The 17,170-nt window shown below is 58.5% G+C and overlaps 1 protein-coding gene across 2 annotated transcripts in view; it reads left to right on the forward strand.

Moving 5' to 3' along the window:
* Positions 1–323: 323 nt before the first annotated feature.
* Positions 324–17,170, forward strand: part of PHF21B (PHD finger protein 21B) — an 83,504-nt gene continuing 66,657 nt past the window's right edge. Inside the window, exons 1-2 of one of the 2 annotated variants that reach the window (XM_032345959.1) lie at positions 324–825; positions 1,749–1,814. In XM_032345959.1, the coding sequence (XP_032201850.1) occupies positions 772–825; positions 1,749–1,814 (120 nt within the window). In that variant the 5' untranslated portion in view covers positions 324–771. Of the gene's footprint in view, positions 826–1,384; positions 1,560–1,748; positions 1,815–17,170 lie in introns of those variants that run through there. The other variant, XM_032345960.1, reaches the window with a different exon arrangement.

The following is a 17,170-nucleotide window of genomic DNA, read 5'->3' on the forward strand; positions in this document are numbered from 1 at the left end:
AACGGGCATTTTACCCTCCACCGGAAAGTACCCACGACCCGGCCTCGGGCTGCGCCGCCCGTTCTCCCCGCGGGCGGCTGGGCTCGGGGGCGGAGAGACGGCGGAGCGTCCGGCCCGAGCGGCCCCGGGGCCCGAAGCCCCCCGCCGCGGGCCGGCCAGTTCGCGCCCCGCCGCGCCGCCACTTTTGTTCTCGGGTCGGGGAGCCGGGCCGCGGCGGGGCCGCAGTGCGCACGCGCGGGCGGGGCGGGGGCGGGGCGGGGCGGGCGGCGGGCTCCGGCCCCGCCCCCCGCCGCCCCGGCCCGCTCCATCCGGGCACTGCCGAATTAGCATCGTGCCGAGGCACAACTTTGCCGAGGCCCTGCGAGATCCAGGCGCGCGCCGGAGGAAATATAGTCCCTGCCGGCCGGCGGCTCGCGCGAGCGGCGGCGGCGGCGGGGCGGGCGCGCGCGGGGCTGCGCGGGGCTCCCGGGCGCCTGGGGGCCATGCGCCGGCCAGCGCGGGGGGCCCGGGGACCCGGCGCAACTTGCCGGCCGGCCTGAGGAGTTGCAGCGGCCGCGAGCTCGGCGCCGCGGCGCCCGGCCGCCTTTCTTCCCCCTCGCCAGACTCGCACCCCCCCGGCTCCCTCCGGTTCGGCCTCGGGGGAGGGGGCTCGTGTGCACCCCCCGCCGCGGACGCCCGGTCCGCCCCCGCCGGCTCCCGCCCCGGCGGAGTCGCGCAACTTCCCGGGAGCCGGGGCCAAAGTGAGCGCAAAGTGCTGCCCAAGTTGCCGGGATGGAGCTGCAGAGCCGGCCCGAGGCGCTCGCCGTGGAACTCGCGCGCCACCAGGTAGGCGGCCGGGGGCCCCGAGCCAGGAGTGGGGGCTTCAGGGACCCGAGCCCGGCGTCCTCTTCCTCGTCGTCGCAGGGTCTCCACCGCTGAAGGTGCCCGGAGAGGGCTCCTCCTCCAGCCTGCCCCGGGGCCGGGGGGAGTTTTTACGAGCCCGGCCCCCCGCCCCCCGAGCTCCTCCTCCTCCTCCCTCCTCTCTCGCAATCTTGCACAGTTTGGGGGGGTGGGGTCCGAACCCCGTGGGACCCGAGCCCCGCGACTTCTCTTTCTCCACGCAGGGTCTGCAGGACTGAGGGTGCCAGGAAGGGGCCCCTTCGAGAGCCTGCCCCGGGGTGTTTGTGTGGGAGCGTGGACCGACCCCACCCGGCCCTCACCCGGCCCCCACCCGGCCCCCACCCCCGTGCAGCCCGGCACAGTTTGCAAAAGTAGTTTTGGCGATTGTTGCTCGGGCTAGCGGCGGCGTGGCGGCCGGAGCCCGAGCGGAATTGCGGCGTGCGCGTGTGTGTGTTGGGGAGATTAGGACGCGACTTGAATATTTATGAGCTTTGCTCGACACGGACTCGCCGTGTTTACTTGGCTCTTTGTTCCTCCCCCCTCCCCCGGCACACAGTCACACTCACACTCACTCGCACACGCACCCCTGCCTGCAAACTTGCACGGCTCGGGGCGCGCCGCCGGGTGGCCGCGGCCCCCGCCCCGCCCCGCGAGCTGCCCCGATGAGGCGGCAGCCACAGGTAAGCGGCCCCGCGCGGCACTGCCCGGCCGCCGCGCGTGCAGGACGCGGCCCGGGGAACTTGGGGCGCGCTGCGGACAACCCGGTCCGCGAGCTGTCGGGGGTGGGGGGGGCTGCGGCCCGCGGGGCCCCGGGCGCACTCGACCCCCCGGGGTGGCCGGCCTGAGCCCGCTCCTCCGTGTTTCCGCAGAACGGCGACCTCAAGAAGCAGCTCCACGAAAGGCAACCGCGGATCGCCGCGCTCAGCGACAAACAAGTAAGCGAGCCGGAGCCTGCGCCCCCAAACTCCGCCCGCGGTGGGGAGGAGGGGTCGCCCGGCACTTTCGCAGCACCCTAAAAAGTGCCGGCCTCGGCGCCGCACGCTCAGACTCCCAAAGGAGTCTGTCTGCAGCCCTCAAAGTTACCCGCCCCCTCTTTTCTGGAAAGAAAGAGCCGGGCTCTTGGAGGCCGAGGGGGGGAGAGCAAGGCTCCGGCAGTGGCCGAAAGAGAGAAGCTGCACTCAAAAGGCGGCGAGCAGCCCGGCGTCCATTTTGAGTTGGTGGACATGTTTTTGGAATGTGGCAGTTTCTCCCGGCTGGGTGTCCCCCACTTCACGCCGCTGTGAGGGTAGGGGTGGCGGGGGTCGCTATTTCAGGCCTGGATACCAACTCCTTGGAAGCGATTTCTGGATTCCATCGCAAACCTGATTTAAAGCGTCGTTCCTCCGGGCCCCCTCCCCTCCACTTCTCCAGCATCACTTTTTATTCTCGGAACCTGACGCCAGCTCGCGGGGAACAAAAGAAAGGCGCCCCCAGGACCCCCCAGTTCTGCCCCAACTTTGGCCTCTGGCCTCCAGGCGTAGATTGGGACACCCGAGGAGCTCCTCGCGGCGTGGGGCACGGCCGCCGACCCCCCTCCCGGCCCCTCCGGGGAGGAAAAGTTGTCCATTGTGACTTAGTTGCGCTGAGCTCAGCGCTCGGGGTTTCAGCACCACGAACAGATGCCGCCGCCAGAGCGCGGCCGGCCGCGCGCCCCCGCCCCCTCCCTCCCCGCCGCTCGCGCCCCTCCCCCTCCGCTCCTCCCCCTCCTCTCCCGGCTCCCCGCACTCGCGCTCCCGCCCCTTCCCCGCGCCGCCCGGAGCCGAGAACTTTGAGCGGCGCAGCCAATGGCGCTCCCGGGGCTCCGAGGCTGGCGGGGGCGGGGGCGCTGGCGCCCCTCCCCGCGGCCCCTCCCCTCCGCGGGCCCGCCCCCGCCCCGCCGCACCCCCTGGCCATCGATCGCGCTTCCTTCGGAATGCCGGCCGCAGCCGTGAGCGCCAAACTTGGACAGCGTCGCCCCCGCCCCCGCCCCCGCCGCGGCCGCTGATGTGGCCCCCTGCGTCCTCTCCCAACTCCCGGCCGCGGATCCGATGGCCCCTCCCCGGAGGGGTTTTCGGTGGAGGGAGAGACGTGGACGAGATCGGCGGGGGTGGCGGCGACCGCGGAGCCGGAGAACTCGGAAGCCGGGTGTAAATTTCGAGTCTTTAAAGTTGAAAAGTGATGGGAGGGGGCGTGCGGAGAGGAGGGGGCCGGGGGCTGCGGAAAGAAAGATGGCTGTCCCCGCGGGTCCGCGCCTGGTCGGGGGCGCCCGGCTGGACGGGAGGGTTGGGACGAATGCATTAACCCCTTTCTGTCGGTGCCGCGCCCCCCCCCCCCCCCCCCGGCCGCGCGCGCCCGCCCGCCCGCCTGGCCCGCGCCCCCGTCCGGGCGTGGAAGCTTCCATTCCCGCCGGAGGGGGGTCCGGCGCGCGGCCCCGGCGAAGTCGGGGAGTTCGCGGGGGGAGGGGACCCAGGCCCGGCATTACCATTTTGATTGCTTTGATGCCATTTTTGGAGGGGGAGGGGTTGGAAGACCCTTCGCTGAGCACAAAGATATTTAATCACTGTGCAGAATCAAATCAGATACTTTATTTATTTTTTTTTTAAAGAAAAAACCCCATCATCAAATCCCGTACGGTGTGATAGCTGAGGGTTGCTAAGCCCTTTTTTCACTGGGTAAAACGGCAAGTTGTTGACTCTTAGGCTCTGAGTGGAAGATTTAAGAGAGAGAGGGAGGGGGGGAGAGGGAGAGGGAGAGAGAATCCAGTAATCCCGCAGCTTTTATGGCAACAATGTCTTTATGTGTGCTTCTGCATGGCAATAGTTTCACTATTTGGAGTGGCTTTTCAGAGCTTGGGTTTGATCATTTCGTCTGTATTGTAGCAACTGTTTCAAGGCTGTTTAAAATTTTATGATGATAGTAAATGAGTAGCTATTTATTATCTGTCATGCCGGAATTTAGATGAAGCTGAGGGAAACATTTGAAAATTCTGCTCGGAGGCTCCGGTGCAGCTTCGGGGAAGGAGCTGTCCGACTCCAGGCTGCCTTTGCCTTTAAATCTGAACTCGGGGAAGGAAAGATGCTTGCGAAAGGACTGCACCTCCATCTTTTTGTGTGTGTGAAGTGTGTGTTCAAAAAGAAAGGAAACAAGGAAAACTTTTGTTCTCTGGCCTTTTAAAAATGTTTCTTTTTTAAACGACTAAATATAACATCTGGTAAGCAGCCAGCTTTGGGCCTGGCCATGGAAACTTGTGTTTGGAACTGTCTGTTTTTTTTCCCCTTTTCCCTTTGTGGCATTTTATATAACAAGGGCTCATAAAAGAGGGAGGGGAGGGGGCTGAGGCCGTGGTGCGGCATGCTAATAAAGCTGCCTTGTCTCTCCCCAGCTCCGAGGTGAAATCTTTCAGAGGTCACCTATGAAATGAGTTGGGTAGACTTAACATTTACTCGTCTCTCCCTCCTTGGGAGAGTTTGGTGGTGATTGGCAGCTCGGCTGAGGAAAGGTCCATGCACAAGCCCTTGGAGGTGATTCTGGGCTGCACCCAGGGTCTGGAAGAGGAGCAGCGGGGCTCTGCTTGGTGACTTCGGAAGCTTCCCCGGGAGAAGCAGAAATGTGGGAGCAGGTAGGGAAAGGCCAGTCTTTTCGAGTTTGTTTTTGACTCAACATAAAATGAAAGGTAGTGCTCATTTGTGGATTCGCTCAGGAAGAAACTCAGACCATTTACACTTACGAAGACGTGTTTTTGTGCTGCTCCCGCCTGGAATGGCTGGAATGTGGGCTGTAAAGGTTAAGTTTCAATTAAAAGTGCATATGCGGTGACGAGCTAGGTAGTAAAGGGAACCGAGGACCCCGTTACCCACATCTGTTAGAAACACGATAGCCGCTGAGTAATATCTTTTGGTGCCCGGCCATCAATTTCCCATTCATGCACTTGACGCTGGAATTATTTCAGTGATTTCTAGAAACATGAACAAGTGTTTAAAGATGTTTATCAAGGACTCAGAAGTAAATAGGTTGGTTGTTGGTCAGAAGTAGAGAGATACAAATCCTGTATAATTCTCCAGTGTGTCTCCCACCATCGGTGGATGAGGGGATAACCAGGAAGCCAGCTTCCATAGAACCTTGCTGTTTGAAAACAGAGTTCATATTTTTTGCTTTTAAAAAAAAAAAAAGGTGTGGGGAGTTGGTCAGAGCTGCATTAGTCCAGGCCGCCTTCCCAGGTGTGGCCGCGCCTGGCTGCCAAGGTTTTGAATTCCAGCGGAGGACGGACCCCTCGTCTTTAAGGAGATATGATGTGTGAAGACTCCATTAGTTGCTCCAGTGGTTTTATGCCATGAATTTGCAGCACACGCAGAGAGGCAGGAACATTTTTATCTAAATTGTCAAGCAACAAGCACTTCCATGTAAATAACAGACCCATCATAAGTACTGGGTTGGTTGGTTTTTTTTTTCCTTCCCTCTTTGGAGCTCTCAGCACGACATTTGGGTGCCACGTGTACCGGGCGTCTGCAGACTTCAACTTCATGAAGTTCAGCTTCACCAGACTGAGAAGAGCCCTGTGTGTTAACTGCAGACTGCGCAGGTGTGGCATTGTGAGGAGGGCCCCGCCCAGAGGTGAACTGGGGGCCTTTCGCACCTCTCGATCCATCGGTTTGATGGACTCTGGATTCTGAGGGGCTGTCCTTGAGTGCAGCAATAAAACTATGTCTCCTTGAAAGGTATTATGTATGTGGCACGTACCCCGGGCGCTGAATCATGTCCTCAGCATGATTCACTAGCCACGGTGGGCACCGGAGGGACTGCACCGGACAGAATTGCAGGCTGGGTTTTATTCCGAAAGCTCCCGATTGTTTGCAGTCCCTCTGTAAAAGGACAGAGCCGTTTTCCAAGAGTTCCTTCAAGTCCGTCCCAATCCAGGAGGGTAAATTTTCGGCTTCCTGACTTCGACTGGAAGTTGTCACGCTTCTGATATAGCATCATCACATGCTAAAGAGAAAATGTCCCAAAGCTGCACATTCTGTCCCCTGTAGGGAAGAGTACCGACTAGGGTGGCAGCCTCCACCTGGCTTGGCTCACCACCACCCTTGCCCTCAGCAGCCCGTGTCCCTCCCACACTCACCAGAGCCCTGTTCCTAGAGTCCCTCTTCCGCTACCCCTTCCCCCCTCCACCACCCAGGCCCCTCCCCAATCATCTCTTAATTGGAAGATTACAATACATCCCCTATAAAAACCAATAAATAAATAAATAAATAAATAACCAAACCGAAAAACAAATAAAAAAACCCACCACCAACAAAACCCAAAACAGTTTATTGAAGTATAATGCACCTAGCGTATCACTCACCCGTTTAAGGTGCACAATTAAGTGTTTTGTGTTTTTTTTTTTTTTTAATATATTCCCAGAGATTTGCAGTTGTCATCACCATCAATTTTAGAACATTTTCATCTTTCAAAAAGAACGCTGTCACTGGCTGCCCACCCCCGCCCCGCCCTAAGCCGCCACTGATCTGCCTTCTTTCTCTAGAGAGTTGCCTATTTTTGGTGTTTCCTGTGAATGGAATCACACGACGTGCGGTGTGTACGACCAGCTTCTTTCCCTGAGCATAGCGTTGTCCAGGCTCATCTGAGCCGTAGCAGGTAGAGGCCCTTCATTCCTTTTCGTGTCTGAATAATATTCCATCGTGCAGAGAGACCACAGTCTGTGTGGCCGTTTACCAGCTGATGGTGTTTGGGCCGTTTCCTTCCATGAATAACATACTGCATCTCCTCTTGCCCCTTCTGGTATGTTCTTCTTGATCTGCACTCAGGGCATTACTCCCATCTCCCTCCTACACATGCGGCGCTGTCTCCGTGGTTGCTTTTCAGCAGCTTCTCTGGCACTGTGAGCATTTCCTTGCCTCTAGAGAGTGCTGGGTGTTGTTTCTCCTTTCCTATCTGCTCTGTGCTGGACTGTAAGCTCTGTGAAGGGTGGGGGCCCGTCTGCTCTCCTCTGATCCTGTATTTTCAAGGCAGTGCCTCGTAGGGATGGATTGCACATTTGCTGAGTGAGCGGAAGACCTTGTAACAAGATGGGCATGAGGATTAGTAGTGATTCACCGAATGGTCCTCACCGAATCCCCAGCCTATAGTAGGCGTGCAATAAATGGCAGGTTATTGTATGCTAGAGAGGAGCGGACAGAAACGAGTAAGACGCCCAGTTCCCTGCCCTTGGAAACCGCACCAAAGAGGGAGCCGTAGATAACCGTGTTTCCGGAAGAGCCCAGAAGAGTTCTGGGGAAGTCCCGCTGTGGGAGCACCTGCCTTGTTCCTGGCCTGGAGACTGAGGATAGCTTCCTGGAGGGGGTTCTGGGAGGGGTCCTCGAGGACGCCTGGGGTTGTGGACAGGAGAAGCTGGTGGCCAAGCCTGCTGAAGGACAATGGCTTGAAGAAACCTGCAGATGCTGTGAGCTTTCTGGCAGTAAAACCATGGCAGACAGCAGGAGAGGGACATCAGAGAAGGTGAGCTGGGACCAGAGCAAGGAAGGCATCACTTGCCTGGATGAAGGCCTGGATTTTACACTGTAGGTTTAGATGGAGCCAGGGGCTGTTAGTGCACACAGGCCGAGAGCCCCAGGAATGGTGCTGGGCACATGGGAAGGGAGGCAGGACAAGGAGGCCTGACCTGCCTCCCTGCTTGGCCCGGCCAGGCCATATGAGCTCTTTAGGTATTTGTCACCTGCTCAGGGAGGATCTCACACGGATGATGGGGTCCGGGCATGACATGGGGGAGGAGGCTGGGAACCTGCTGCCCCATAGCCCTGGGCGACCAGCACCTAACAGGCTGCGAGGGCCGGGGGCCGCTGGGGTCCTCTTCCTCCCGCCTTCACCGGAGTGTTTTCGAGCTGAGAAATTCATTGGGAGCCGTGACGCTTCCAGAAACCTAGTTGGCAAGTCTGGCCAGTTGATTTAAAAACAAATATATGTGTGTACGTCCACGTACATATGCACGTATCTGTTGGTTCTGTGTTACTGCTTTTATTTTGGCTACGGAGCATATGATAAGCGAAGTAAGTAATGAGTATGTTAATTTGAACCAATAAATACATACACGAAGCGCAGGTAACCCGTATGTGATGTCAGTTACTGACTTTTTGGGATTCCGCACTGAAGATGAGGGGATTCATTTTCGAGCTAAGAAAACGATTGCCGTTCTCCTGCAGTGAACCCATAACGAGTAAGGTGGTGATCGCTGTTCTTATCATTAGCTCTCTTAACAGTGAGAAGATAAGAATTGCGCTTTCAGAAAAGTCTTTACTGTGAGAGCAACACATGCTTGCTTGGAAAAAGGCTCACAGTATGAATCTGAAGGTCTCACCACCCCGGCCCCCGTCTTTCCGCCCAGTCCTCGATTGCGGCTGAGAGCAGGATGCGTTCTGTGCGCACAGACGCCCGAAACCCCGCGTAAACCTGCACGGTGCGGGCACCAAGCGCACCAAGCTCACCGTGCCTCCGCATGCTTCCTACACTCGGCATCATACAGCGCACGTCTGTCTCGGGAAGAACTCGGTTGAATTCCATGAGCCTTGGATGACCAGCCACCAAGTGCTGGGGATGTGGAGGGGGTGGTGGGTGGGGCGCTGTTATTAGCAACAGGGACGTCTCGTTTTGTAAGGCTTCTTACACTTAGAAAGTGCTTTCATTGTCTGCAAACATTTCCACATATCCCTGGGGAGATAGGTGTCCCCAGGGTTTCCTATTCCTTGAAGCCCGGTGAGGCATCTGCTTGAGATATTCAACCGCTGGACCAACGCCGGTGGCGGGCGGGGGGTGTGCTCTGATGGGTGCTTGAGGATCGTTCCAAGGAGGTGACATTTCTACCTGTAGGGAAGCAGAGAGACAAAATTCGTAGAGATGGCTATCTGCTGCTCCATACTCTTCAGCGGGTCTGTCTGGCCCATCACCTCTCTGATGCTGTCTTTTTATTTAATAGTCAGGATCATCCCATGAGTTGGGGAGGCCGGACAGGGGAATCTCTCCTGCTGGACCACTTGGAGAAGGGCAGCTTCCCAAGGTCAAACAGCTTAGGACCACCGAGATGGTGCCTTCTGTTGTAGCCACTGCCTCATCTCCGACAGGCCCCTGCTTTGTAGAGTCAAATATCCCATAGCCACAAGAGCAGAGACCCTAAAGTTCCCCACCACCGTTCATAACCCAGCTCCCTGCATCTGGCTGAGTTGCTCTGGACGAGTCATTTTGCTGCCTTGAGCTTCCTGTCCGTAAAGTGGGTGTAGTAACAGGACCCATCCCAACCAGGAAGCAAAGGGGGTGATGGAAGGGAATTGTGGTCCTTGCACCGGAGACCACAGGAGACACCTACTGAGTCCTGCCCTGTGCCTCGGGGGCTGCCACCTTTGCACGGCTGCTCACGACTGTTCCCCGATCCCCACGTTCTTCAAGCCAGGGCATCCTGTTGGCCCGTGGCTCCCGGTAGAGCTGGACATAGGCTGTGCCTTTTTCTCCAGCCAGTCCAAGTTTCGCTTTGATATTCAGCCTCTTAAAACAGCTGCTGACGGGGTGTACAATTGATTTCAATTAGCTTTGAATTTTTTCAATGAGATGACTCTGATAATAACTTTGGTAATCCCACGATGCCTCATTAGAGCTGCCGGCTATGATGATTAGCCCTGTGATTTAGCAAGTTTTTCCTCTGACACTTTTGTCCAGGACCCGCGTCACGGGCTTGCTGCTGCTTTTGCATCACTTGGACGAGCCCACACTGAAGGTGCCGCTGCCTGTTCGCCCGCCGGAGCTCGCCCTGGGCCTGAGAAAGCGCCCGCCTTCCCCGGCAGCCTGGGCTCCTGCCGCTGAGCAGAGTCTTGGCACGTGTCGGTGACACCTGGAGGGCAGGGAGGCCTGTTTGGGGGCGCGGGTATCGGTCTGCTCAGCCTCCGAGGCCCTCACCCCACCCAGACAAGGCGGACTTTAGCGGAAGTGGCGGGTTTCTGCAGGGGATGCAGCGTGGCCACGCAGCTCAGAATGTACGTTGTTGATGGAACAAGGAGTCTGGGTTTGATTTCCCTTCCAGAAGAGGGCCGCCAAGAAGGCTGTTAACTTCTGCCTCCGAGAGGCGCGTAACAAAGAGGTTAAAAAGCACGAGCTTTCCCACTGGACGGACAGGAGCTGTAGACCTCACACCACCCTCCTGTGGCCACTGCACGTTCAGTGGGTGTGACGTGGGGAGCACAGCCCCTTACAAATGAGGCTGCAGAGCGTGGCACAGGGTAAGTGCACAAGAAGCGACCTGGAAGAGGTGCTCGGAGGGTTGAGCAGGACGATGCGTTCAGCCCTGGGTCCTCAGCAGGCGGGGCCTGGCCGTCCTCTGTTCCCCATCTTGAGTCCCAGCTTCCCTGTTCGAGGCTAGCCTGAGCCAAGTCCCTCCGAGGGCTCTCTTGGACCGACCCATTCCCCGTTCACGTAGCTCATTGGGAAAGGCCTGCTCCTAATTTCCATTTTATTGAGGGCAGGCTGAAGCCCAGAGAGAGTCAGGGGCTTGTTGACATCACATAGGCGGTGAGTGGCGGGGCTGCTGTCCAGCCTGGGCCTCATGGTCCTCACCTCTCCGCTGGAGTGGTCGGGAGAGGGATGAGCACACTTCATGCCACGACTCAGAGAAGTGGCCAGGGCGTGCGTTCAGATAGAAGTTGCGTGGAATTAGCACATCAGAGACAAGCGCCGGTGAATTTGAGGTAGCCGGTCCATGATGATGAGCGGGACCTTTACTCTGGGGTACAAGGTCCTAGAACTTTGGTAGGACCCTGGCTGTGCATCTAGTCTCTGCCTGGGGCACCGGGATGGGGAGTGGGTGGCAGGCTGGGTGCAGGGAGGGGTCTCTACAGCGTGGAAGCTGAGGTTCGGGCTGGCCCCCAAAGCACACTGTCCTCCCCACCCTTGGGTGGCAAGTCCCCGGGGCCGTGCCCTCCACTCTCTTGGTGCCACCTTGGCCCCCTCTGGCTTGGCTGCTGGGATTCCTGTTTTCAGGGTTAGTCCTCACTGACATGAGGAGACATCTTCTCATTTTGAAACGGCTTCTGTTTTCCAAAGGAAGAGACTTGCTTCCTTAAGTTGTGTATTTTTTTTTACTGTGGCTCATTGTTTGGTGGTAGCGGTCTCCAGAGCGCCGTGAGAAGTTGCCCATCCAGCTCCGTCCTGGTTTCAGTGTCCGACGGCCAACAGCAGGCGTCCTGTGCGGGCTCAGATGGGCCACATTTCACTTTTTTTTCCTTTTGCTTGGCACCTGTGTCGGTCTTGTTAAAACAACAGAAAGAAGTGCTTCCCCGGGGGACTTTAGGGTTTTTTTTGGTCCAAGGCTGAGTGGCTCCTGAGCCTCCAAGTGATGACAATAGGAGGGGCAGGTGGCCGAGTCCTTATCTCAAAGTGGGGGTAATGCTGCTTCCCAGGCAAGGTTGTCCTGAGGACCCGCGTACCAGGTGCGTGGTGTAACTCCCGGCACGCAGCAGGGTGGTGGAGTTAGACGGAGCTCTTTGCAGTATCGCTTGATCGACCATAATGTGCAAAGCCGAAGGCTGGCGGCACCCCAAAGACGCTATTGCCATGGAGAAGTAGGGGGCTTTTTGTCGGGACGGAAACCTCTGGGTTGCTGTTGTCTCCATGGATTGGTGCGGCCACAGCTGGGACTGGGTCATGGATTTGAGATTTCGTGGAAAGTTAGGATGTGTGTCCCCCAGACTTGGCATGGGGGGGGCATTGCAGGGCACCTCTGCTGAGCGCCCGTGTCACATGTGGGAAACTGAGGCCCTGAACGGGGAGTTGGGGATGGCACCCAGGAACCAGGACAAGCCCCAGGGGATGGCGGTCTTCCCAACCACACAACATATTTGTGCAAGAATTGCATGTTGTTTTTGTTCAAACAGTCACATTTCCTTCATCGGAGGGTTTTTTGGGGAAGCATCCTGGTAACGTGTAACGTGTAACGTGCCGGACTCTTGCACAAGATCTCCTTTCTGACAGCAGGACCGCCAAGGAAAGACCCCGGGGCAATACCTGGGGGTGTTTCAGAGCCGTCCTTAGACTTTAAGAGCAGGTGACCCCCATTTGGCACAAGCAGGGGACAGGCAGCGCCGGCAGGACCAGCCCATTCCAGGACTGCCATGTTGTGAATCTCACTGAACCTGATCGCAGCCCTGTTGCGGGCGGGCTTCAAAACGCTGGTTCAGGACGAGTCCCTGCAGGGCTGTCCTTGACCCCAGCCGCCGGCCCGCACTCCCACCCACACTCCCGCCTTCAGAGACTGATGGTGGCTTGCGTGGGGAGAGTCACTCTCCCAAATGGAAAAGGTGCTAAGAAATTGTGATATGAGGGGAGCAGTCGTCTTTAAGGGAAGCCATGATTGCCTTTTCATCTCTTGTGTGGAAGCAGCAAAAAGTTACTTGAAACAGCGGTTGGGAGAGGTCTGGGAGAGGTCCGTTGGGGTCTCCCTGGGGGGCGCCAGCAGGCTGCCCCAGGTGATACTGCAACGGATCTGGGGAGAGGCTTTTTGCCCCACAAAAGAGGAAAAGGCACATGGGGCAGGGGAGAGCGAGAGAGGGAGGAGGGAGATGTGTTTCTCTTTGATGTCATTCAGGCGGAAAGCCAATCTGCGCATGTAAATGAACTTGAAAATGCAATTAAAAATATATACATATTAGAGACTGTGATCCAGAATTTAACGTGAGATGCAAGTTACAAAGTGACGAGCCGCATCTCCTACAATCAGTGATACCAACTCTTCTCTGTGATTAATGCGTCTCGTCTGGGCGGTAATAAACACACCACAGTTAAATACCAGAGTTCTCGCAGAGACTATAGTCTGACAGTCTCCCCGAATGCAGAGTTTTCATTGCCCGCGTCGCCAGCCCCCTCCCAGCTGCCACAGCCGAGGGGACAGGTGCTCAGGAAGGCCTCTCCAGGGGCTCGTCCCGCCTTAATGGGAGAGGAGACCTGAGAGTTGTGGGCATCACTGCGGGCGGAGACCAGAGACCAAAGACCAGACCCCGTCCTGAGTGTGGTCACGGCTGTGGCTCCAGCCAGTGGGCCTGTCACAGGGAGGTCACAAGGAGCCACCTTATCTGAAGCCGGAGCTGGGATGTGGCGGTGGGGGGGAGGCACTGGGGTGTTCAGCTTGGGGAGGGGGCTTGAAGGGAGCAGGGTGACAGAGTTCTCCATGACTTAAGGCCTTCATTGAGAAGGCAGCTGTGGGGCAAGGACCTGCAGAAGCTGGAGCCTCATGGTTCTCTGCAGGAAGAGTGTTCCAGGCAGAAATCACAGCCTGTGCAAATGCTCTGAGGTGGGGCATGCCTGACTTTTCCAGCGGAGGCTGGTGTGGCTGGGAGAGAGTGACAGGTAAGCGTGAGGGGGGTCAGGGAGCTGATGGGACAGGGTGGGGGGAGGCTGTCCTCTCCAGCACCACTGACCCCTGCCCTTAAATCATCGACTGGCTGTAATGTGTAAGAGGGAGCCGCCCTGGGGCGCCTGCGTGGCTCAGTGGGTTAAGCCTCTGCCTTCGGCCCAGGTCATGATCTCAGGGTCCTGGGATCGAGCCCCGCATCGGGCTCTCTGCTCAGCAGGGAGCCTGCTTCCCCCTCTCTCTCTGCCTGCCTCTCTGCTTACTTGTGATCTCTCTCTCTCTCTCTCTCTCAAATAAATAAATAAATAAATAAATAAATAAATAAATAAATAAAAGAGGGAGCAGCCCTTCCATGGGGCAGAATTTTGAATAGAGACTGCAAGTTACCAGACGGGCAGTTTTAAGTCCCCAAGTGTGGAGAACTCCCTGATGCGCTGTCCCAGGATAGAATCGGTGGTTCTGTGTCCTTTGTCCACCAAACCAGCATCAATCAGCCAAGGGGAAGCAGCAACCAATGGCAATCGGAGGGGAGACCGGGCCGGTTCTCCCTACGCTGAGATCCTGTTCGGAAACGCTAAGGCTCATCTCGGATTCCGTAACTGCCTCATTCCGGTCCGAGACGCTCGCGAACGCAGAATCACAGACTTTGACCCGCAGGCAGCGCGTGGTGCTGCTGAGGGCTGGGACCCCTGCACAGACCATGCCCTGCCCTCTGGAGGGGGAGACACTGTGGCCTGTCCCCGCCCATCCCCCCATCAGCCCATGGCCTGGCCCCGTGCAGCCTCCTCCTTTGACACTTCCGGAGAAACCAGAAAGTCTGCATCTGTGAGATCTCGTGCGGGGTGGATGTGGGTCGTGCACGCATTAAGGCCTTTTCTAAACGCTGCTGGCCCAGGGGGGCACTCCTGCAGCCAGCTCCGAGCCGTGTCCTCCGCCGTGCGTCCTCTGACCGCCTTTCTGAGCTCCTTCCCCGAGCCCCGCTTGCTGCTGCTTCATTGTTCATTACCCAGGCCTAGCTGAGGTGGGCTGGTGTCCCTCCTCGGGGCCGGTGTCCCTTCACGGCTCCGTCTCACTGGGTCGTGATCTAGCAGTGTCCTGCCTCCCTCTTCCCCGGTCACCATCTCACGTGGCGTCCACGGACTGAGCTAGGGGCTAGGACAGCGAGGCCCGAGAGATGGCAGTTCTGGACCGTAGGGAACCCCCCACCCCCCGACCCAGCCCCCGTTAGGGGAGAACAGTCAGTTGCCCAGCTGGAGGGCCGTTGAAGTTCTTCAGGAACATTCAGCTCTCCTTTAGGTAAGTAAGTGGAACTCCAGTCTATTCCCGCAAATAAAACGGGCCTGCAGCGCCGTGCGCCCCGGCCGAGGTCGGTGCCTTGTTCAAGTTATTTTATTAACAGGTTCTGCTGAGTGGGCTCGGATGGGGACTGCCGCCCTCATATTGTCGATCTAATTATAAACACGAGGGACAGGACCAAATAAGTAGCCTTTAAAGGGAGAAGAGTCTGGCAGCTTGGTTTAAAGTGTCCTTTAATGAACTTCTTTGGCACTTGTCTCTTAGCAACGCATTTTATTGCCTCCTGGTGCAGCTGGACGCGCGGTAACTCACCCCTCCCCCGGCGGCCCCGCGCCGGCGCGCTCGGGCGACGGACGGAGGAATGTCCCGACCCGCTTTCCCGAGGCTCCGTGTGCATCTCTCCTGCTTTGTTTGGTTGATGAGAAAGGCAAACACGGCCCCGGGAGTGGGCACCTTGCGGGCGGCTGGAGCTGCCACGGAGGGGAGCCTGGCCTGGTCTGGAAGGTCGGCGGTCCTCCCGCAGCTGGGCTGCCCCCGGGCCAGATGCTGGTGCTGCGGGCTGCTCGTAGAGGTGCCCAGCCTCTCCCGGGTGCTTCCCGGGTTTGGGTGTTTTTATCTGGACTCCTTCCCTGTAATGACACTAATTTGGATGTGGTAGAAGTGGGGACGTTTGCAGATCTTTCGTGGTCGTCAGCAGCCTGTGAGCGGGGATGGGGGAAAGCTCTAGATGAAGTGGACACGGTCGGGAGGGCACCGCAGGGGCAGAAGGAGGACTGAGACTCGGGGCCTGGGTCCACGGCTCGGAAGCCCAGGTTGCCCAGCCCGCTCCTGACCTTCCCGAGCTTACCGTCGTTGTCGGCTGTGTGCGCGTCCTGGGGCAGATGACCACGAACCGGGGGCTCACAGCCACAGACGTTCACTCTCTCCGCGTGTGGAGCCAGCGCACTGAGACCCCGGTGTGGGCCGGCCGAGCTCCCTCCTGAGGCTCCAGAGCACTGTCCTTCCTCCTCTGCCAGCTCCTGGGGGCTCCTGGACGTTCTAGGGCTTGTGGCTGCTTCTCCCCAGGCTCTCGCCTCCGGCTTCGTGTGGCCATCGTCCCTGTGTGTCCGTCTTCTCTTCCCGTAAGGACCCGGTCGTGGGATTTAGGGCCTGCCGTAATCCCGTGTGGCCTCGACTTAACCGATCACATCGGCAAGCATCCTCGTTCTGCATAAGGTCGCGCTGAGATTTTGGGTGGACATGAATTTGGGGGAGATCGTTCAACCCAGTGCACCTGCCGCTTGAGGTAATCACACTGACCTCAGGTGAGGGTTGGGGGGACCAGAGTCGATGGTGGCCTCTTGGTGCTGGCCCAGTGCCGTGAATGCCCTGGGCCCCCCGGTGTCTGCCCTGCCCGCCCTTCCCTGCAGCCGGGAGCTCAGAGGGGAGCCGCCGAAACCGTGCTCGTCGTGAGAAAGTGGCCGTATTTTCTCAGTGTGTCACCCGGCAGTGGGTGTGAATACTGGACATCGGGACCATCCCCGGAAAACCCACGTGTGTCCTTTGTCATGGCTGGTGGCTCAGCAGAAGTAGAGAATTGGACGTGAAACTCCGGCTTGAAAACCAGTCAGCCGGTGGTTTCACCCTGACCGGTTCTCACTTGGTCGCAGGTAAAGGGCACTCTAGAACACAGTGGACATTGAGCGGGAACGCACGCCTGCCCGGCGGCACGGGAGCCCCCGCTTGTCCTGTAGGAAGGTACGGGGTCCCCGGCTGGAGCCCGAGGCTCTCCTCCTGTGGGCTCCCACCTCCCAGGAGCTCTAGGACCTTGTGCCAGGCATACGTCTCCACAGGCCTCAACCTCCCCATCTGTGAAATGGCTGTGATGAGGGACCCTGCGTCTGAGGCCCGTGGTGGGGATGAAATTCACTACGCGAAGCCCTCTGTAAACCGCGACCTGCCACGCGTGGGGGTTGGATGGGCCTTGCTGCCCTGAGGCTGCAGTCCACTCTCTTGGACGTTCGGGAGGCCACGTCCTCTCTGGGCCACTCTAGGGCCATCGTCACCGGCAAGACGATGGAGCCAGTATTCCCCTGTGACCGGCCGCCTGCTCCCCGGCCTTCCTCCAGCGACCGTCACTCCCGCTCGCACTCTGGTCTGCCAGGCGAGGACGCCACGGCTTGGGCGCGGGGACCCAGCCCAGACTCAGCTCTGGAGCTGCGGTGTGAACCCAGTCGGCCTCCAGGTGCGAGCTTGAGCACCTGCACGGTCTGTGTGTCACACTGGCCGCCACACGTCCCAGGGGCTGGGGACGCTGCTTGTGGGTGTGGCACTTGGGGTTCCTACGGGTCTTCCCTGTACCTGGTGCCTTGTGGTGGGAGTGGCGGGGGAAGGGGGTGTCCCAGGGGACTGAGTGAGGAACCGGAGGCCCCCAGGGCCCTGCTGGGTCCGGTGTCAATCGTTCCGTGTCATTTTCTGCGCCTGTGAAGTGAGGACGAGAGGTCAGTGTGTGCTCTGCAGGGTCATTGCAAAAGCAAAGTGGGGACTCGAGGGGAGGTCCGGGGACTCGGAGGGCTGGGCATGGGGCTGCTGGGGCCACGTGGGTGGGCTGCAGTGCCT

Source organism: Mustela erminea, chromosome 6, assembly GCF_009829155.1.
Source record: "Mustela erminea isolate mMusErm1 chromosome 6, mMusErm1.Pri, whole genome shotgun sequence".
NCBI lineage: Eukaryota > Metazoa > Chordata > Mammalia > Carnivora > Mustelidae > Mustela > Mustela erminea.